At 53.0% G+C, this 21101-nt stretch overlaps 7 protein-coding genes across 7 annotated transcripts; 3 read left to right on the forward strand and 4 right to left on the reverse strand.

Annotated features, from left to right (window-relative positions):
* Window positions 1-893: 893 nt before the first annotated feature.
* Window positions 894-3466, reverse strand: CEL3A (glycoside hydrolase 3; the record flags this gene model as incomplete). The annotated part of the gene is made up of 5 exons (XM_049395754.1): window positions 894-1550; window positions 1602-2368; window positions 2421-2954; window positions 3159-3359; window positions 3412-3466. 5 exons carry the CDS (start codon window positions 3464-3466, stop codon window positions 894-896), a joined length of 2214 nt encoding a protein of 737 aa, XP_049258158.1.
* Window positions 3467-4403: 937 nt separating this feature from the next.
* J4E88_002089 (uncharacterized protein) lies at window positions 4404-5826 on the reverse strand (the record flags this gene model as incomplete). The annotated part of the gene is made up of 5 exons (XM_049395755.1): window positions 4404-4974; window positions 5032-5231; window positions 5309-5402; window positions 5449-5690; window positions 5743-5826. The coding sequence occupies 5 exons, from the start codon at window positions 5824-5826 to the stop codon at window positions 4404-4406; spliced, it is 1191 nt and encodes a 396-aa protein (XP_049258159.1).
* A 1345-nt stretch (window positions 5827-7171) lies between these two features.
* Window positions 7172-7997, forward strand: CDC42 (Rho GTPase; the record flags this gene model as incomplete). The annotated part of the gene is made up of 4 exons (XM_049395756.1): window positions 7172-7191; window positions 7261-7380; window positions 7485-7863; window positions 7914-7997. 4 exons carry the CDS (start codon window positions 7172-7174, stop codon window positions 7995-7997), a joined length of 603 nt encoding a protein of 200 aa, XP_049258160.1.
* A 356-nt stretch (window positions 7998-8353) lies between these two features.
* Window positions 8354-11609, forward strand: J4E88_002091 (uncharacterized protein; the record flags this gene model as incomplete). The annotated part of the gene is made up of 4 exons (XM_049395757.1): window positions 8354-8358; window positions 8652-9121; window positions 9168-10168; window positions 10329-11609. 4 exons carry the CDS (start codon window positions 8354-8356, stop codon window positions 11607-11609), a joined length of 2757 nt encoding a protein of 918 aa, XP_049258161.1.
* A 1305-nt stretch (window positions 11610-12914) lies between these two features.
* RPL37 (60S ribosomal protein L37) lies at window positions 12915-13387 on the forward strand (the record flags this gene model as incomplete). The annotated part of the gene is made up of 4 exons (XM_049395758.1): window positions 12915-12918; window positions 12978-13040; window positions 13118-13189; window positions 13242-13387. The coding sequence occupies 4 exons, from the start codon at window positions 12915-12917 to the stop codon at window positions 13385-13387; spliced, it is 285 nt and encodes a 94-aa protein (XP_049258162.1).
* A 673-nt stretch (window positions 13388-14060) lies between these two features.
* J4E88_002093 (uncharacterized protein) lies at window positions 14061-16666 on the reverse strand (the record flags this gene model as incomplete). Its single annotated transcript, XM_049395759.1, has 3 exons — window positions 14061-16191; window positions 16236-16492; window positions 16619-16666. 3 exons carry the CDS (start codon window positions 16664-16666, stop codon window positions 14061-14063), a joined length of 2436 nt encoding a protein of 811 aa, XP_049258163.1.
* A 354-nt stretch (window positions 16667-17020) lies between these two features.
* Window positions 17021-17482, reverse strand: J4E88_002094 (uncharacterized protein; the record flags this gene model as incomplete). The annotated part of the gene is made up of 1 exon (XM_049395760.1): window positions 17021-17482. One exon carries the CDS (start codon window positions 17480-17482, stop codon window positions 17021-17023), a length of 462 nt encoding a protein of 153 aa, XP_049258164.1.
* Between the last annotated feature and the right edge of the window lie 3619 nt (window positions 17483-21101).

Here is a 21101-nt window from a genome sequence, read left to right on the forward strand (position 1 = left end):
CTGCCTATCTGAGGCGAAGCTTGACGTGCTAGCTTTGAAGGTGTTGAGTTTGCGTGAGGTGAGGATGGAGAGTAATCGGAGGGGCTTTTCTGCCCCAGCACCAGAATCGCGCTAAGGCGCAATGACACGCACCTGCGCCAATGACAACCTTTACAATATACTTTCGGCCACGATAACGATAGGTCGCAAAGTTTCTTCAACACAGGATCCATATGCTATGACAAACATCCGGGGAAACTGGACGATGAATGCCGGTCCCGCTATCAGGTCTCTTTGAGCCTTACCTGGCTATCGCGTAGCGTATGCTGTCCTCTAGTACTGTCGCGAGAGTCTGGTAAAGGTTGTATCTTACCGTCCAGCATTGAGGCTACAAGAATACTCACATCAATCTATCTATTAGGCCAAGTAACACGTCGGCTTCAGGACCGCTGTAAAAGATGTGTTTATAGTTGTCCAGCCGTTGCGCCTTGAAGCTTGACTACCGCCTGGCATAGGGTATGACGAGCATTTTTCATCTAATGTGGCGTCTTATCTTGTCGATCGCAGCCTGAAAGTGTTCTAAGGGGAGGATTTTACGGTATCCGCACACAAATGAGGAGTGACTGTCACAGTTTTGCTTTGTCCCGATATCGGCATCATGACGATCGAAAGCTTCATAATTTGCCGAACATGTCTCCGCACATCCGCTGAATCCGCATGTCAGCCCCTGAGAACAACACACGACTTGAATTCCCTGGGGGCGGCATCTACAGAATTCATTGCGGCGGGTTATAGCAATTACGATGTTCACAGATTTTTTCTTGAGGTCTTTTTAAGCAATCTCTGTATTTCTACTCGACTATTGAGCACAGTGGATGCACTTCTCTCAACCAGTGGCCTTTCCACATCAATCACTAAACAGTGATCTTACCTGTCAGCCTCACATCCCTGGAACTCGATCCTACAAAGATCTTGTACTCTCCAGTCGCAACGCTCCACTTCCTGGTCTTCTCATCCCAGAAGCTCATATCCCTTCTCCTCAGCTTGAAAGTAGCAGTTCCGCTCGCACCAGCTGCCAACTTGAGCTTCGCAAAACCCCTCAATTGCTTGGGAGGCGAGTTGGTCGACGCAGGGTACCCGAGATACAATTGCGGAACTTCTGCACCTGCAACACCACCAGAGTTGTTGATCTTGGCTGTGATGGTGGCGACCGTCTCGAAAAGATCGACAGGGCCTCCGGGACCCTTGGCACCAGTTGCGGGACCAGCCGAGGGCTTGCCTGAGACGCTGAGGTCGGAGTAGGTGAAGTTGGTGTAGGAGAGACCGAAGCCAAACTCGAATCTGGGTGTAATGTTCTGCTGGTCAAAACGACGGTAGTCGATGAAGAGATCCCAGTTCTTGTCGTCGCCCCTGGCAATGGTGGTGCCGTAGTCTGATTCTTTCTTCGCAATGGTGTAGGGGAGCTTGCCGCTTGGCGAGGCGGCGCCGTACAAGATGTCGACGAGGCCGTTTCCGGATTCCTGACCTGGCAGGCCTGCCCAAACAACAGCTACTACGTTCGGGTTTTCGATCTACGCAAGTTAGTGGATGTCTTACATGCAGTTTGCGAGTTGGATTCTTACCCATTGTTCCATGATGACGGGACCGACGCTGTGGACCACGACGACGGTCTTCTTGTTGACGGCAGCAACTGCCTTGACCAACTCGTTTCCGTTGTGCCACGGGTCGAGGTTAGTTCGGTCGCCGGCGTTGCCCTCGACAGTGATGTATCCCTCGCCACCATCGCTGTTGATGCACACGACAGCTACGTCAGCGTTCTGAGCTGCACTAGCGCCCTGTTGCGCATTGTCGTTTGGTGAAGAGGTGATGGTTGTGCCGTCTTTCTGAGCTTGCGTCTTCATGGCATCGAGAGGAGCGATGAGGTAGGGGAACTCTACTGATCCAGAGCCCCAACCCATGGCTAGTGTGCCGTCGTTGCATCCGCGATCAACGCATGCGTTAGCTCCCTTGGGCGCAACGATGCTGTCGCTTCCGATGACAGCGATGCTCTTGGGCTTCTTGAAGGGTAGTGTAGCGTTTGTGTTCTTCAACAAGACGATACCATCGCGAGCCGTAGCACGAACGTTTGTCTTGTGGTTGCCACCGACCTGGCGAGTGCCGATGTTCCAGGAGCTAAAGGTGGCATTGGGATAGCCCTTGTCCTGACCAAGGAGGTACCAGGAAGAGAGCACGCGCTTGACCATGTCATCGAGGCGAGATTGTTGAACCTGCTTTTTGTCGATGGCGGACTGAAGCTGTGGGCCCCAGAAAACGTTGCCTCCACTGAAGTCGGTGCCGGGCATGGTCATGTCCATTCCGCCGTTTGCACTACCGGTCGTCGTGTGTTGGGCTGAATGAGGTCAGCTTGGGTACCAGAGGTGATGAGTGTACAAATGACTTACCATTCCAGTCACTCATGATGTATCCACGATGACCAAGTTCGTCTTTCAGGAGCTTGTTCATCACACCATCGCTCTCGCAGGCCCAAGTTCCGTTGACCTTGTTGTAACTGCACATAAAGGCTGCGACGTTGCTGTGGACTGCATCCATGAATGGCCATACATAGAGCTCGCGAAGCACTCGATCCGACACGTCTGAGCTCATAGTCTCTCGGTTGAGCTCTTGTTCGTTGACAATCCAGTGCTTAGCTGTCGCTTGAACACCGGATTCTTGCATACCCTCAATGGTCTCTGCCATCATAATGCCTTGGAGGTAGGGATCGGAACCGAATCCTTCCCAGTTTCGGCCACCGTTGGCAAACTTTCCGAGAGGTCCAGCTGAAGGCCCGAGCTGAACGTGGACGCCCAGCTCCTTTGCTTCAGCACCAAGGAAGGCGCCGCGTTCACGAATGAGATCGAGGTCCCAGGTGCTGGCGGCATGGATAGCTGCACTGAATGCAGTTACACCTTGGATGTAGCGAACGCCGAGGGGTCCATCTTGAGGCTGTTAGTAAGAACCCTGTTTCGAATGTACACATGCAGTAAGCAGGCGTTGAGAAGTGGGTTCGACGTGACCTGGCCACGCTCCAAGTTCCAAGCACCGAAGTCGCTGAACACAACATATTCGTAGGGTCACAGCATCTTGACTCTGATGCCACAAACCACGGGTCGGCTCGAAAGTAGTGAGACATATTTGCTTACCTTGCAGACAGAGCGACGGATATCCAATCGAGGCAGCCGGTTTGGTGTTGCCAACGCAGTTACCGTTCTGCCAGCCAACACCCGTAACGATGCCGATCTTCTCGCTCTGTGATAGTTTTGCAAGAGCAGCAGTCGCTTTCGCATGGGCATCGTCCCAGTTCCCTACGGCACGCTTCGAAGAAAGTAATTCGGACGGAATGGCTGCATATGTTAGTAGTGACCACGTAGTTGCATGTATCATAGATGTAGGTACCTGAAGCTTGCGACAAAGCAGCCGTAGCGAGCACAGGAAGAATAAAAGAACGCATCGTGCTCGAGATCTCAACGGTCTAAAAGCTGTACAGGAAACCGTATGGATCGCAAACATTCGCTCGGGCATGTCTCCTATTAAATACCCGCGGATCGTCCATGCTGCGCAACGCACAAGCCCGAGACTGTTGTTTTTCGTCAAAATTGGCCCTTGGCGAAATGCCAGCATCCAGCACGGTAACCCCAGACCCCAAGAAACTTACAAGCCGCATGACGTGTGATGTAGAGGGGTGATCGTTGAATTAGATGAGACGGTGAGAGGGAGTAAATGGAGGCGGGCCGTTGACCCAGGGTCTACAGCCGGTGACTAGGGTCAGCCGCGAATCAAACTTCGGAACACTGCATCACAAGCGGATGTTGCCCCGATAAACAATTACTGCACCCTTGATATTCGCAGTGGACGTTGTGGGGAACATGCGGCTCAGTCGTGTGATGGTTAATGAACTGCTTAGGTGAACTAGTCTGATCAAGTGATGGTCTCTGCTATTCGCTAACCCGAGGACCCTAGTAATACAGGACGCTACATCGCGCCCAAGGGCTTAGCACAAACTTACTGCAATAGGAGCGAAGTTACTTAATTGCAGGCCTTCAAGGGTCAATTGCTTGAACGGCCTTGTACACTTAGCCTTTGCGCATTGTGGTGTGGAGCTTCCGTGCTTCCACCCGCCCTGCCTGTGCTGGCATTGCGGAAAAGTAGCGTATGCCTCAACGTACAACATGCTTTCCAGTCTAAATCTCCTGTCAGCACTGCAAAAATTGTATGCATGTCTCAGACACCTACATGACTACAAAGTTGGCATCGTGGGAAGATATTCGCCTGTTGTAGCACTCTGCCTGTCGTCACAAGGCCTGCGCATTTGTGCTAAGCCTGACGTTTGGCGGGTACTGAGTCATTTGTCGCTTGAGTTGTAAGACTTTTACCAGACATAAAGATCCTCAGGAGTAGTCAGCGTATTCGCAGTCATCGTCCAGTCGTAAGCAGTATGCGCACGATGGCCTTTCTTCTGTACACTTCCGTCGTCTCTGCTTGCAGTTAAGACAGCCGTTTTTGGAGCGCTTCTTATTGTTCAACACTTCATACTGACAGGTCCATAGTCCTCGTCGGCACTGGTTGCACGTCGGTTTCGCCTCGTTGCATTTGATCTTCTTTCCGCGACAGCGGATGCAAGCTTTGCCAGGAGCAGGTAGCGACGGCGGTGATGGTTCACTGACAGGCGCCTTTTTCCTCGATTTGGTGGGTGATGCAGGCGATTTGGCATTCTTGCTCTTCTTGGTGGATGGTTTCCGCACAGTCCTAGGAGAGGCCAAGGCACCACTTCCCTTGCGCCTCTTCTTCGTCGATGAACTTGGAGCTTCCGGAGACGTTGACATGTCCATATCTGGGTCCCCGAAGTCGTTGTCTGCTTCAACAACATTCTTTTTACTACGTTTCCTTTTGCGCGGTTCCTTTTCTTCCGTAGCAGCGGCAGTGGGAGCAACGCCGTTATCTGTGGCTAAGGCAGGTAGGCTGTTAGAAGTTAGTTTGGATGTCGCTCAACCAGTGTCTTTTGCTGCGCCAACGTACCCGGCATCAATCTCGCGGGTGGTATGGATAGGATTATGCTTATACACGACATTTATGGCCTCTCTCTTGAGTGAGAATTTGATGTGTATTGCGCCTCCGCAGTCGTAGGTCGGCAGTACAGCGGGCCCCTGCTTGTTGACTCCAGCCTCGTCGTCGTCGCTATCGTGAGACCTTTCTTTCTTGAGGTTGCTTTTGCGATTCTGGACGCTGTCTTGGCAAACATACTACTATCGTCAGCCACAACGAGAAACTGATCATATCCTTGGCAGTGCCTTACCTTGAGCCTGGCACCATCACCGCCTTCTTTACTCTGCGCAGAGCGCTCGGAGTACTTGAAACCATCGGTGTCCTGAATGGCTTCGATGATGGATCTATCGTGCATAAGCGGGCATAGTGCAGATATGTGGGCTCAAGTACCTCGCTACTGCTCGCTGCACTTTGAGCCTGTCTTTGCCGTCAATGTCACGACACAGCGCGTACTCGGCAGCAATGCTCTGAAGGTGATCGGCTGGCTGTATGAGCGCGTCAAGGCTCGGCTGCTGCGTCACGGGGATGGTGATGGTTGAGGCTGTCGCAAAAATGAACTCGGTCACCACGTCTGTGGGAATGAAGCTGGCTGCGTTCTTGTCCAGCTCATTGCGCAGAGCTCCCTCCAGTGACTGTTACATGACAGTTTAGCTACGTCGATACAGATTGCGAAGATGATATTACTTCGAGCGTAGGACAGCGGTAGTAGACATCGGGACTCAGCCCCTTGTGAAAACGAAGATCCAATTCGTCTTCGAGGTCATCCATGGCAGCACTGTCATAGAATAGATTGAGGCGCGACGGCTAAGTGATGTGCGGCGCCGCTCTCGTGCGTGATGCAACCGTGAGATGAGACGAATGGAGACAGATGGGGAGGGAGCGCCCTAGCTCCCGGGAGACGAGGTTGTTCCGTGCCGAGGCGAGATGCTGATTGGGCGAGCCGGGGTCTGCCAAGGTTGCCCTGCAGCATTCTAAGATTCGACTCAATCGGCAATGGGTCAAGCTGCACCTGGCTCGCATGTCGCGTGAATGAGCTGTCTGTGGGCGAGTACATAGGGGTGTGCGCTTAGGGCAATATACCAGCTTTGGCCGAAGCCAGCGGAGGTGTGTTGTAAAGAAGGGCTGCCGATCCTGGACGTGTTGTATGCTACTACGGATGATTCATTACAGGCCGACTTCTTGCGCAAACACCGCCCGGCCATGCTATTAGAGGACGATCAGCCACGTTGTCCATGTGCACGGTTCGTTCCCAAATCTGGGGCTCACTGAGCTTGTCCGGGATCTCGCTGGGCGATAGGTAGCATGCGCGCTGGCATCTAGAGGCAGCGTGTATTCACGCCGTGCCTCGCTGCGTCTATCAAGCCAATGTCGGGCGGTGTTGGTGGTGGGGTCCTGTCTGCGGCGCTGCAGCAATGGGTCTGCCACGCGTTGGGTGATTCCAAGGCGCCCCAGGTCTGGCCAGCAGAGGCCGCAAAATAGGGCTTGAAATTGTGCAGCCGTACATAATAAGCCGTCTCCGAGCTACGGGCGGGAGCCGATGCAAGGCTATGATAACAGCCCTAGGCCGCTTTCACTGATTGGCGTCTTCCAGCTCAAGGGATTCGGCTGCCGTAGCTAGAGCGCAACCTCACTCACGCCCTCCAAACGTCCCGTCGCCCTCTGTGAACTCGCCCCGTCGCTGGCTGCTGCTGCGCCTGTACTGTCCTTGTCCGGTCGCGTGCCTCGTCGCTAGCACTGCCTCAATCGCTCGCCGCATTGTCCGCCCACCGGCTCACCAGAACCTGGACCAAGTCTAACGGGTGGTGTTTCACGCTCCAACCCACGTAGCACCCGCCGCCGCCGCCGTCTGCACGAGGACTCATAGGTACGCCTGCCCGAGTCTGCCATCACAGCCCGCGCCAGCAATTGTGAGACTGACCCGTCTGCCAGACGCTCCCGGCTCCCTGGAACCCCTCGTTTGAGCCCATAGCTCCCATCTCCGCACGACCACGACCCTGAGCCTGCGTAGCGACAGCTCCGCCCCATCTCCGCACGCCTATCTCGAATTTTGGTAGCCGACGTGCCTCCAAACAAACATCCATAGCCTCGAAACAAATCCCAGCCTGCCTTCACCATGGTGGTCGCGACAATCAAGTACGCGAAGCCCAACATGCCCGGCGTGCGACCGCCATGCTCCAGATGCTAGTGCTTACTACCCTACAGGTGCGTCGTCGTCGGCGACGGTGCGGTCGGAAAGACATGTCTTCTTATCAGTTATACCACGAACAAGTTCCCCTCGGAATATGTCCCTACAGTCTTCGACAACTACGCCGTGACCGTCATGTGAGCTTCCCTCTGCTCTTTGTACAATTTGGAGTAGCGGCAAACCCTCGGTGGATTTAGGTTTGGGACAGTGATTGGTGGAGCAGCTGCTGACTGCTCTGAAGGATCGGTGACGAGCCATACACCCTCGGTCTCTTCGATACTGCCGGACAGGAAGATTACGACCGTCTCCGGCCGCTGTCATACCCCCAAACCGACGTCTTCCTCGTCTGCTTCTCCGTGACCTCACCCGCTTCTTTTGAGAACGTCCGCGAGAAATGGTTCCCCGAAGTACATCACCACTGCCCGGGCGTGCCCTGCCTGATCGTCGGCACACAAGTAGATCTGAGGGAGGACGCTGCAGTAAAAGACAAGCTCTCAAAACAGAGAATGGCGCCTGTAAAGAAGGAGGACGGCGAGCGCATGGCGCGGGAGCTTGGTGCGGTCAAGTACGTCGAGTGTTCGGCGCTGACCCAATACAAGCTCAAGGATGTGTTTGACGAGGTAAGCATATTGTACAAGATTGGTTGAAGTAAATGCTGACATATCCACAGGCGATCGTAGCAGCACTTGAGCCGCCAGCCGCGAAGAAAGAGGGCGGCGAGAGGAAGAAGGGCAAGAAGTGCATTGTCCTTTGAGATGCTTATGCGGCAACTCGAATAACCGCATGCTAGGGAGCGTTGGTTTGCAGATATTCTTTGATTAGGCGTGAATCTTTTGGATACCTCTCGAATACAGGCGCCATTGTGGGTAGTGTTCTCTTTCAATCTGCTCAGTTTCGTTCTATGCATTTTACTCAATCTCCCGTCAATTGCACGTTACGTTCAAGATGCAACAAGCAGACATATCTTGATGCTTGGAAAGGCAAGTAAAATGCAAATTAGGGGCTGTCCACTGCGCGCCTAGTGTAACCACTGAGTTACAGCGGATGCCATCTCTTGCTTGATCTCCTCTTGCAAGTCTGCTTCCCCACGTGGGCTACCCCTCTTTTAAGATGAGGTGAACGAGGAGCGCGTTTGCTGTCGTCACTGTTGTTGATGATGTTGTTGCCTTGCCGTTACGTCTTGCTCAACAACGCGATCTCTGTCGTGGACGAACCTCTGCCGCAACACCTCCGCAACGCGATAGCCTCCTCTGTTCTCTGACTCATGTGACTTTTGCTACTTGCAAAACTCGAATACTGACGCTTTGGTCGAGACAGGGAATTCTATCATTTCACGCTATTTGAGCTACGACCACTCCCGTTCGACTCTGAGTCTCTTCACCTGCTCAACTCCTCACACTTGGGACAGATCCCCACTTGGACAAAATCTTGCATCCATGGCGTACCAGTTCACCGAAGAGAAGAAGCGCCCGCCGCCGATTACGCTCCCGTTGCCGCCGCCTCCGCGCGCTCTACCGACCATCGACCAGCAAAGGCAGCAAGGACAGCGCTCTACCGACAACACGCCGCTGACCTCGCCTATTGAGTCACACACTCCAGCCTCGGGATCGGGCAGAAGTCGCACCGCCATGGCTACGTTCACCAATCTAATCGATCAGGCACGTTCTCCCCGCAAGTCAGATCACGGATCCTGGATGAGTAGCAATGCCGGCTCGACGGCACGTTCGAGGCAGTCAGGACGCAGTCAACATGAAGCTGTAGCTGCACAGGCCCAGATTGAAGCTCTTGACGAGGAGACGGCTAGAGGAAAGGTGGAATCTCGCGCTGAGAAGAACCTGTTCAAGATGACTGGTCAAGTTCCGCCCACTCCAATGATCGGTGAGTCTATGTTACTGTGTATACACTCTTGTGCTAAAATTTGCAGATTCGGCAAACGAGGACGACATCTATATCAGAACAGAAGACTTGCGACGACAGTGCCGGATCGCCAGTGGAGATCAACAGCCAGAACGCGAGGAGCCGCCCAAAAGCCCGAAGAAAAAGCTTTTCCAGAACCTCCGTAATACCTTTTCCAAGTCTTCTAGTGCTGCAGCTCCACCAGCAATGCCGAACAAAGCAGCGCAGATTTTGGGCACAGCATCACGTCAGGCCCGCATCATCCCAGTCCGCCCCATAAAGCCAGCGCGCCCTGTCGAATCCACCCCTACAAGGACTTCACGCTCAGACACGGTGAAGTCTCTGCCTGCGAAGGTCGTTAATCCTGACAGCTACGCCCATCGCCATCATAGCGGATCTTCGCGTCGCCATCGCACGAGTGGCCGTGGCTCACCGGGTAGAGGTAGCCTGAAGAAGCAGTCGTACAACGTAGAGAACACACGCCCCGTGCCTGATGTCAACGAATCGTCCGATTCAGTCATCCCGCCTTCACCACCAGCCAAGGATACTCCGCCACCAGCTGAGAGGCAGCCCAGCCCACTTCGCAGGGCTGCGCCAACGCGTGGTGATTTACGTGACAGCTATTCGGACTTCAACGACAACATCAGCCGTATTCAGTTCCCTAAGTTTGATCTGTCGCCCGTTCGTTCGTCATATATCCTGCCTGGACATGGTGGATCGAGTCCCGCGAAGTCCCGCCCATATACCGCAGAAGACTACACCAAGCTCATAGAGGATGGATCAGTGCAACGGCCCTACCCCAAATGGGACAGCTCGCCAACCAAGGCAGAAGGCAAACACCATGCTCCTTTGGCAGGTGCGGGCCTTGGCTCATTGCACCTTCCTCGTCCCGACCGCCTGAGGGAGGAGTGTCCGAACACAACGCAAGAGACCAACCCCGCCAATGGTCCCCATCTCCAGCCGCACTTCTATTCTCCATCCCGCATCACTCACTTTCCCTTCGCTGAAGGCGAGACACCGTCTAAGAATGTAAGTCCGTTATTGCTTCCAGGGCTCTTTCTCTCACCTTCCCGAAAAGTGGGGCCTGTCGTCATCTATCCCTTCAGCGTTTACTTGCCCAGCTACCTTCACACGCAGTACCCCGCTTCTTCCTCTAATGTGCTGGTACAAACGCTAATAACTCTATCAGTCTGACGAAACGCGCCTTCTCTACTCACACCCCGCAAGGTCACGGTCGGTGGTCCTCCACCCTCGCGAAGAGTCGGCCGACGGATCAATCAAGATGATCTTCCAAGGAGACCGCCAGGATATCGAGCCAAACTCTCCAACTGCTCGCGAAGTCGACGAAAACGAGCAGATCACTCATGAAGGCGATCGGCGTTCCGACATTGGCATCACAACCCGCGTCATGCAAGAATTGCGTATTGGAGAGCAGAATGAGAACCCACGACAAAGGAACGGCAATCTCGGTGATCAGTCCTCGTCAAGGCTGACTGATATGCTCAATACTGTCAGCCCAGGTCGCAGTGATTCGCACGGCGATTTCCAGCTTTACTGTCCTAGTGCCGTTCCCAGTCCGCTTCACAAGATTTCTGGTCCTCCGTTCTCAGCACGCGCGAGTGTGCCTTCCGGGTCTTACAGCGCAACTACCCAGCCGCTTGCACCCAAGACCATCGAGGACCACTTCTACATGACCAATGAGCACCTCGATGTAGTGGGTAAGACTACTTGGGACGCACTGGAGAAGCTCGCCAAGGACCAGGAACGCACATCACAGGCGAGGCATGATGATACTTTGGCATTGATCAACAGACGCTTCAAGCAACTCTCATCTCATCTGGATGCTGTCAAGGAAACTGCCAATCGCGTAGAGACTTCCATCGATCGCGTAAGGGAAGTAGCGGACAATCAACACAACATCTACGCAACCGTGAATACCATCAAGGATAGTATCAAGGAGACCATTCCGGACGCGATGAAGGAGCAGGATAAGAAGATGGCCATAATGGAGGCGGAAATGAAGGAAATGAAGCAGATCATTCAGGCTTTGCAAAAGTCCATGGACCAGAAGGCTGCTGAGCCGCCACACACTCCTCAGCCCCCGTTCCCCTCGCACAACCAGCGCTCTCCACACTCTCTGCCAAGTCACTATGGTAATATCCCTGAGGTTGTCCGCGAACTCCAGCCTGTGATGCAGCACGGCATGTCTTCTCCTCAGGACGGCCATAATGACGCTCGTCTTGGCTATCAGAACGGTCATCAGAACGGCAATCATTGGACTGCGCGTCCTGCCTACGCTGGCCGCAACGGCAAGGAAGAGCGTCCATCATACGCTGCAAACCCCTACCTCTACAACAACGGCGGTCAGTACAGCAGTGGCTATTCTGGCGGAGGCTATCCTCCGTTCGGTTACTCTGCGAACTCTACTGACCAGGACTTCGGTTTCAACAACCAGGGTCAGCCAAAGTAAGCTCAGTCGTTTGCCAAAGATGCATTTGGGATTCAGCGATCACATCCAACGGACATGACTAGGGACTTGGAAGAGCTGCTGTACCTGCGAGGGAACATTAGCGCAACTAGGTGACGATGAGTTTGGGCGGCTCTACATGGGAATATTTTGTATCATATTGACTCGGAGGTATCTTGTGTGCGGACTGGGCGGTATGTGTGCCATCACGGGATACCTTCTTCATTTGAAGCTCACTTCCGATACTTTGAAGTGCGGTATCAGCTCCCATAGCTCTGCCGACATCCGCGGATGAGCCACAAATATGTCACGAATTTCACATACAGTATAGGCTGTGTTGTGTAGACTGCATTGTGTATTGCTGGGTGATATATCGTGAGGACTTCCACCTGCACAATTCAGCTGTGGGTTGCATTCATCAACTGACATGGTGATAAGCGTCGACTGCTATGTCTTGCGCTGCGACCTGCGTTATTTCTAATTGTACTGGCTTGTGCTTTATTAAACGAACAGAGTAACGTATCGGTGGCGCTTCTGAGTCTGCAAACCTCTTCCTCTGGGGTATGCGACATAAGACGAGATATGCGACAACTAACTCGTCACCGGCGACCTGAGCACGACCGCATGATCAAGTCGTTATAAGGTGCATATCAGGCATGTCAGGTAATCATATACCCTAGATGACGCATGATGAGATGTAAATTTTCTCCGATGTATTCGATGATAGTTTTTCCGGAATTTGACAGCTGTTCTTCATCCCACATTGGTGACATGGCGGGTAGAGCAATGAACGTCCCGCCCTTCTAAGCGCGATACTCGAAACGGAAATGGCATTCGTCAAGATAATAACATCAAAAACAGTCTACAAGCAATGCATGTGATGCTGATCACAAGTGATAAGGCCCGTCGTGGTGTCCGTAGAGATCGCTGTTGAGGGCGTCCCGAGTTTCTGGGTGGCAACCAAAGGCGCCTTCGATGTGGATGATTTGAGGCCTCCGATTGATCGATGGAAGAACAAATTAAGCGATGGCAGAGCGTTGATCGTTGCTGCTCGCTGTGACGATGTTCCTGCTGGTGTTGATGCCCCTCGTGCCTGCCGGTGGAGCCCCGTCGCGCCATTCCCGAAACGGCTAGCCCCACACACGTTCGAAATTGTGTCTCGCTAAGCTGTTGTCGATTTCGCTCTCGCACGACGAAACCGCGATCACTCCCACCCTCGATACTAACAACAGCGTCACCAGGTATGCTCTCCCGAATAGCTGTGTAGATGACCGGTTACTGACGATTCCTCTTTAGTCCCCAGCCAAAATGAGTACGCCGCACTCCCACCCCCACCCGCAACCACGAGCTTCGAGACTGACTGCGATATAGCGAAGGGTACCTCCAGTTTCGGAAAGCGCCACAACAAGACGCACACGCTCTGCAGGCGTTGCGGTACGTGATACCTCCCTGGAAGCTAGCAATGGGAATGCGAAGGCACGGAAAGAGACAAGGGCTAATTCAATGTCCAGGTCAACGATCCCTCCACATCCAGAAGCACACCTGCGCCTCATGCGGCTACCCTGCTGCTAAGACCCGCAAGTGTACGTGTATCTAAGACGCGCACACCGAACGCGAAGATTAACATTGGAACAGTCAACTGGGGTGAGAAGGCCAAGCGCAGGAAGACCACCGGTACCGGCCGCATGCGATACCTCAAGACCGTCAACCGCAAGTTCAGCAACGGATTCCAAACTGGCACACCCAAGGGTGCCAAGGGCCCCACCGTCAAGTCCTCGTAAACGCATGAAGCTTAAGGTTGGCGACGAGGAGGAGTAGAGGCGCGATGAAGGCCATTCGGACGGGTGCATGATCGGAAAGCGGGTTCTTATAGGCAAATGGTATTGCTCGGCATGGGGCGTTCTGTCATCCCTCTCCCGGTTGCTGTCCATCTCGCATCACCAACGAGGATGGCATCACCGTTTGAGCGCAAAGCTCTGGAGGCATAACTACGGAAAATTCATCATGTTCTGTCACGAAATAAAAGCATGAATCAAGCCACCGACTGTGCCAATCAACCGCAGATGAGACAGGATGCACTGATGAGTTTTAGGGAAGCGAAAGCTACTGAAGTTGTCATATGGATACACACCGAGCGAGACACCGAGACCTCTACACGCTACACCGCTGAACGCAAGAATGTACGAAAATGGCCGACTGATCCCGCGACCCATCCCTCAAATGCAGACGACCGTACCGATTGTGCTTGCGGACGTACCGATCCAATTGACAAACCACCACCAAGGGACATTGCCTGTTGCTATGATCCTGATTTTCTTGCCTATCCAGATAAACAAGTCTCGACTAACACACCAGCTGTTATACAAACTCCGCACGTGGCCCAAATCGCATATGAACATGCACCAGTGTTTTGAACACTAACAACAAATACACCACACATTCTCGTTCCATCACTCAAAACCACCTCCTCTGCTCGATCTTCGTCCACCACCGCCCCTTCTCACCTTCCTCTCTAGGTCCTACAAATTCCAACACCTGATTGCCTCTCCCGATCCTGATATCCAAATCGAACATGTCGCTCGCAGTTCTCCTCTCTTCCTTTACGCCCAGGCAAAAGCTCGCCCTCACACCCACACCACCCTTCCTCTCTTTAGCCACGTCACTCAGGAACGGCCCAATATCCCGCGCAACACGATACGCGAGTGCAGAGGGTGTGAACTTGGTCCTGAGCTCGACAGCCCACCGATTGAAGTTCTGAGCCCGTGGCACAACGCGTGGATTACCGAAGTTGGGGAACTGACCTGGATCGACGGGTTGATCGTGCGTTGGCGACGCGGGAGGCGTCACAATGGTGAGTGCTGTCGACGAAGGGGAGCGTGTATCGATCCAAGACTGGATGATCTCCGTGTCGCGGTACGAGTCTTCATACCAAGTCATCAGCCAGAATGAGATGACGAGTTGTTTGAGGTTGTCGAAAGAGCGGAGACCGGTAAGAAGAGGGTTGGTGATGGGCGTTGTGTAAGAGAGGATTGGGCAGCCGTTGTAGCCGCAGATCTTGAGCTCTTCAACTGTAGACGCGTGGTGCAGGGCGACGGTCTGGAGAAGGGGGGCCTGGGGTGGCCAACCGTAGCTCGGTTCGAATGTAAAGTCCACAGGCATGGGGAATCCGCGGCGGTATGCGGCTAAGATGCCGGAAAGGTCTTCGTCTTCCAGATTGTAGATGAACTCTGAGCCGGATTGCCCTGGGTCGATGGCGCTGAGTTGCTGTCCGCCAGCTCCCCACGTATTTCCTGCTGGGAAAGAAACGCCAATCATGACTATCTTCTTCAAAGGGCACCAATGTAGTGCTCGGAGCAGTTCACGCTTCTCGTCGCGTGGTATACCGCCTTCTAGTTTGATCTGCTCGACTTTTCGCATGTGAGGCACGAACTCGTCAATGAATCTTCGCCGCCGGGTCCGTTCCTGCATATCTTCTGCCGTCCTGCATATTGCCGTGAATGGCTCCCCAGGCCCTGCATATTGCGTATCGATGCGAAGGTCCGTGAGTGTTGTTGCTAAATGGGCGACCAGAGCTCGAGATCGATTTTGAATGTCAAGAGTTGGCCGGGTGTGGCTGTACATTTTGTCCATCGGCCACCCGAGGCACTGTATCTTAGGATGCGCCTCGAAAAAGTCCAGAAAAGGTCCTTCCATTAGATAAACGTCCTTTGGGAGTACTGTGGGTGGTAAAACAGCATTGCGAATCTGGAATGCACGTAAGTGCGGGAAACGCAGCCTGCTTAGTGCAGAGAGAAACAATTCAGAGTCAGTGGTGGAACCAGCGAGTTCTGTATCTCTTCGACGCCAGTGTATCCAATCCAGGTTGAGACTGGTGAGATTGGATGCGGAGCACGCGATTAGCCATTCCATTGGGGGACTTGAGTCAGGCACGAACTGTCCAAGTGATGTAGGCTCGGAATGCACCGGATTCTCATCGATGTAGTCTCTAATCTCGGGAAGTTCCTCCCACATGATAGCATCGTATGCTCTGGCCTTCTCCGTTAATTCTTCCGTTGAAGACCGCGGCCAGCGTTCTGGCAGACCTTCGTGAGAGAAGTGGATAGTAGTTCCAACAAATCCTCCTGCGCCATTATGCATCTGGTAGTATTGTCCGCCACGGGAAAGCTTGAACTCGGAAAACTGTAGCCCCGGACATTGTGTTTGATCTGACATGTCCTTTCCAAGCCTGCGCAGCCGAATGCTCTCGAGCCCAGTAGCTTTGTTTGGTAGGAGCCGGCATAGCTCAGTCTTGTTGAAGCTGCAGCTCTCAAGCCAGAGCTTACGAAGAGGTACACGTCGTGGTCGACCTTGATCAAGGAAGCCAGTGACGAGTGCATTCGTCAGCTTGTAGTGCCCATATACAATTCGCAGCGTATGCACGTTGATCAGGTTCCGTATGGAGAGCTTGAGGAGTATATGTAGTCGATCGTCTTGTGAGAGATTATCGGCGTCGAAGCGCATTCGTGGGAGTTCGCTGAATATGTTCGGAGACGGCAGGTGACATCGATGCGACAGTGTCTGGACCTTGGACGCGATCGTAGGGTTACTGACACGTTAGCATGGTTCTCGTGAAAGACTTGAGATACCTACGTCGCAAGTATAAACAGTTTCTGAATGATGGGTGTGTCGTCGTGCTCATCTGGCTCACCACGACCGCGTTCGCCCCATACCTTGTCTGTCTCTTCGTTCAAATGCAGCTTCCACTGGTCGACCAAGCAGACATGACGCCACAATAAATCCGTGGCATGTTGATGGAATGTCTGGGAAACTTGAGCGACCTGTTTGAGCGTAGGAGTGTCGAGGTAGGCAACGATGAGTTGGAGCAATTCGCTGGGTAGAGACTGTAGCTGCAAAACGAATCAGCTCATCTTCACAAATGTAGATAAGGGTAGAGACGCGCCGAATACGCGCGCACTGTGGAGATAGCACGTGTAGAGCGGACCAGGCCTGCCCACGGGTATCATTGTACATACAGAAAGTGGGCGTTCTTCGGCCCTGACGCCGGGTGGAGAAGGTGACATCATTTGATCGGAAGAAGTACACATAGGCATCACAAGTGCTCATAGACGCGCATCGCGTGAGTATGCTGTGGGATTCAACCGCGCACGTGGGAGTGTTGTGAGCTGGATGCGTGAATTCGTCAAGTCTGGGCGGTGATGCGCATCGACGCCATCGGTGGGGTGCCACCCCACAAACCAAACCCCTGCCCAGCTGCCCAGCCATGTGAAAGCCTCGCACTTGACCGGCGCGACGTCCACCGTCTTCAGACTGGATTCTGAATATGACAGCTTGCATACCAAAATTGATGGATGGAGTCCAAAGAGGTAGCAGGTCTCGTGACCTCAAGCTTCCTTTTCTGTATCCTCTACCATGTCCTATTGAAGCTTCCGTTCTCGAATCATCCTGTACATGCCAATACTAGGCGCCACATCTTTGAAGCCATACATTGGGTAGAGTTTCTGTGCCATCTCTTCAGCTACAAGGCTCACATATGCCGACGGTGCGTGCTCATCCACGTAGTCCACAAGCTTCTGCATGACGCGCTTTCCCAGTCCTTTGCGTTGGTGATCTGGGTGCACCGCCACGTCCACCAGGATGAGGAATAGCGACCCGTCGCCGACCAAACGACCCATTGCGATGGCTTCCTGCCCCGGCGCCGGAGTCTTGTCGTCAAGCATGTGTTTGCGCTCATACCCGGCGATGCAGCAGAAGGAGTTGGCGAGTGACTTGGGTACGGCTTCCATGGGTGGGGGTGTCATCCCAGCGAGCTTTCGGAGATCGTGATACGTTTGCGGTGTCGGTAGACCTTCGAGGATGACATACTGTGATTCGGCCATTGTATGAAAAGATGGGTGAGAGTGACAAGCTTCTTTTTCTGTAGGTGCGAATGCCTGATGTGCAAAGTTCCGGAGTTAATATTTCGGAATGAAGTGCGGAGCAACACAGGCTGGCACGCCTGACGCCCTTTCGCAGCGTTGTCCGTTGTTCTTTCCTGATGTTGATTCTGATAGAAGCTATCGATGTTTCTGAGTACTTCGGGCGCGATAGTCTCAAAGTCTAGTCGCCTCGCTCATGAACAGCAGTACCTTCCACTTGAAGATGAACTGCACTTGCGCCTTCGACACGGCGTAAAATCATGAGACGACAATACAAATTCGCACGTGACCGCGCCAAACATCCAGCGGCCTTGTTCTACCTCATTTGCAGAGGGTAGTGAAGACAATCCGATGTCTCTCGAATAGACTTTTGTGGAAGACAAGTATTTCGAGCTTCAACCCTGACAGGTTGCTAGAAGTATATGTCTTATTACCAGACATGACTCCTTTCAAGCGCTGATCAACCAGGCTATCTTCTGCGCTGCTAAAAAGAACCTCCATATACCATATACCTTCATATGTGTCTCAGTCTAACACATGAATGCACATGCACGTAGTTCTCTACTCTCCCATAGTTCAAAAGCGATGTACCCGGAGATCACTGGAACGTCAGTGGATTCTAGTACAGCGCTGTGATATGCGCTATCTTTGCTGTTCCCAGGAGCATCGAAAGGAGAAGTATCCTTGACGACAACCAGACATGAAATCGGTGACAGACGACATGTTGCACAGACACGTTCGGACATCTGCGACGCACAATGCTGCGGTGCAAGGGCATACCAGGCTGCAACCGTTGGTTCATGGTATTCATGTAGCAATTTACCACCATGATGATAGCCATTGCTTGGGCTTTGTATCTATGTGGTGGGCTCACAGTCTACGTCTGCACGCCTTGCATTAGCCACGAGAATTGTGATCACAAGCATGGCGTAAGAAGATAGCGGCTGTGTCTTTAGGTCGCCAATGATTGATCAGGTGGCCGCCGCTGCAGAGAGCGAATTACTACGCTCGGTCACTACCTTGCCTATCACTTCTGTAGGGGGAGTAACTCTAAGCCCTACGGTCAATATCAGCGGTCTGGAGACAACACGAACGGAGTGAGTGGTCAGCAGACGTTTCCGCAAAGAAGAGAAGAGGTAACTTATGTACTAGCAACACCACGGGCTTGTTGAAAGAGTTCTGATAAAGAGCAAAATGCATCACTTCCTGACGTGATAGAGGTTCAAGCTGATAGCAGATGGCAGCTGCAGTTGATCGTGTGCCGCGCGTTCTCGCCGAAGGCTGTGTTGACGATGCTCCCCAACCGCCATAGAATCCGAGCTTGCGTATCGCGGTATGTCGTTGGAAGGTGACATTGTCATGGGCCACGGAAAAATCGGGCCGCGCGTTCTACGGCTCCGTGTCGGATGATATCCTAACGTCGTGTCTAAGGTAGTGCGACATCAAAGCAAAGCAAAACTTGGTCAAGATGTGTAATACTGCAGATGTAAAGATTACCCTGCATAAACACGGACTTGAGATGAAGCCTAAGCGTTCTCGAAGCTGCACGATTATGCAACGTCGAGATGCTGTAATGCCTGTGGTCGTGCAAATTGTGATAAGCTCAGTGCACATGACGTGGTGTTTCGTTCCAAAGTTAGCCTTGACACTCATCGGAACCTGGTTGTTGGGTACATGACGCGCAGGAATGACTGCAAGCTCGAAGATGCTGAGCAGCGGTTCTCTTCGAGTCAGCATCGTGTGACGATATTCGTCACCTCAGCCGCCGCACTATTCAGTGGGTTGGCAATTTTCTGGTTGGGGTTCTGGTATTTTTTTGCCGTTGGGCCCGTAGAACCAAGCGACTCGTAGGGCTGACTTCGACCTGGAGCTCGTTGCCTAGGTGCATCTCCATGTTAACCTGAGAAGGTGGCGATTCGATCGTGGTATCTGCGCCTATGCAGACGAAACATCTGGAGTTTGCGCGTCGAGTGAGGACCAGCCGATCCGGATGTGGTGTGTTCTGCGAGGCCGTTGTGCGCCGCGAACTTGGCACAGAGCTCAAGCCATATCATTCGACGCAAGTGAGCATGTTGGGGTCGTCTTTGATGAGTATATCGGCATATCGGCAACCGCTATGTGATAGAACGATGTTCGTAGCGGCACCGGCCTAAAGAGTTACGGAGACAGCTGTAGTAAGTCGGTACCTGGCTAGTACGAGTACACACTAGCCGGGAACTGCTGGTAAAACAGCGGGTGAGCTACTTGCGCGATCCCTAGTGGAAACACCATCATTACTACAAATAGTACACTGATCTATCGTTTCAAGGAGTGATGTCGCAAACATAATGACTTCATGCTTGTCCTGAGGAGCACGGAGCGAAAGCGATCTTACTTTGCTTCGAGACAGGTGTTTCTGTCATACACGCCACCGTCAAGATATGCAGACTTCGGCGCGGAGGAGGTCGCGGTCGCCGACGAAGGCTTTTGCGCCTGGGCGTGGGTGAGACAATAGGCTCAGGGTCTAATGCAGGGCAATATGACGTGACTGAGCAAGAGCGATGAGAAGCCTCCATGCGAAGTTGGAGGGAAGGCAGAGAATCTCAGGCGCGCCGGACTTGCAACGTCGGCTCTCCTCACTTAGATAACATCCAGGGTTGACGCTTTTGGGAAGAGGACGCGAAGCGAGCAGGGGCTTTAGGCTGATGGTCGCAAATGGGGCGATCCGCACGACTGCCGGACGATCATTGGTTTTTAAGGCCTCTGAAAATAGATTAGCCCCATATGCAACAACACCATCAGCACCGATCATCATCCTGACACACGACAGCCAACTGTCACAATACTCGTGTTTCCAAGACGGCCGCATCCTTCGGATTCATCGCCGAGCTCGTCAGTTCAGCCCATCCAGCCAGCATCAGGTGTACCTCTTGCCATCTCCTAGGGATCCCCGGTGGCAACATTGCATGTGCAATTCTCGCAAAGTGTTACACGTGCAATACAACCCGTATCTGCTTACTGAGTTCAGGCAGAACATCCTTAGAGTAATAGCTTCCTAGCCTTGACAAATTGTCTTCTTGCGACTATCTTCGGAACGTCTGACGAGTCAGTCACTTACCGGTGACCAGGACAGCAAGTTGCCCAGAACGATGCGGAAAAGAACATCGTCGATGTATACCTTTCCAATACTGCGGCTATCAGCGATCGCCCTGCAGCTTTCCTCAGGATGTTCCTTATCAGCTTGGTCCTAAGCAAGCTAAACGAAAACGGTCGCGGAGGATTCACGTACTATGCCTGCCTTGGCACTGATGCTGCATACTCAGCGCAGCCAGAAAACTCATGGTCCTTGCAGACCAGTGAGCTGGTCAAACAAGCGAGGCTACTTTTTGTAATCACAGGCGTCATGCTTGTTAGAGGACATGATCCACTCTCTCGGCTCTGACACGCAGCGTCCCGTAGCTGCGCACGGAATATCGGTACTCGAAACTATCCACAGGAGTAGGCTTACATGCTCAGGCAGTGACCCTCCTGCCATGGAACTTACAGGTGCTATATGTAGTGCCTCATGCACCCGCATCTCTTCTTAAGGCTGCACATCTTT

The sequence above is a fragment of the Alternaria novae-zelandiae genome, assembly GCF_023758075.1.
Source record: "Alternaria novae-zelandiae strain BMP 2774 chromosome Unknown scaffold_3, whole genome shotgun sequence".
NCBI lineage: Eukaryota > Fungi > Ascomycota > Dothideomycetes > Pleosporales > Pleosporaceae > Alternaria > Alternaria novae-zelandiae.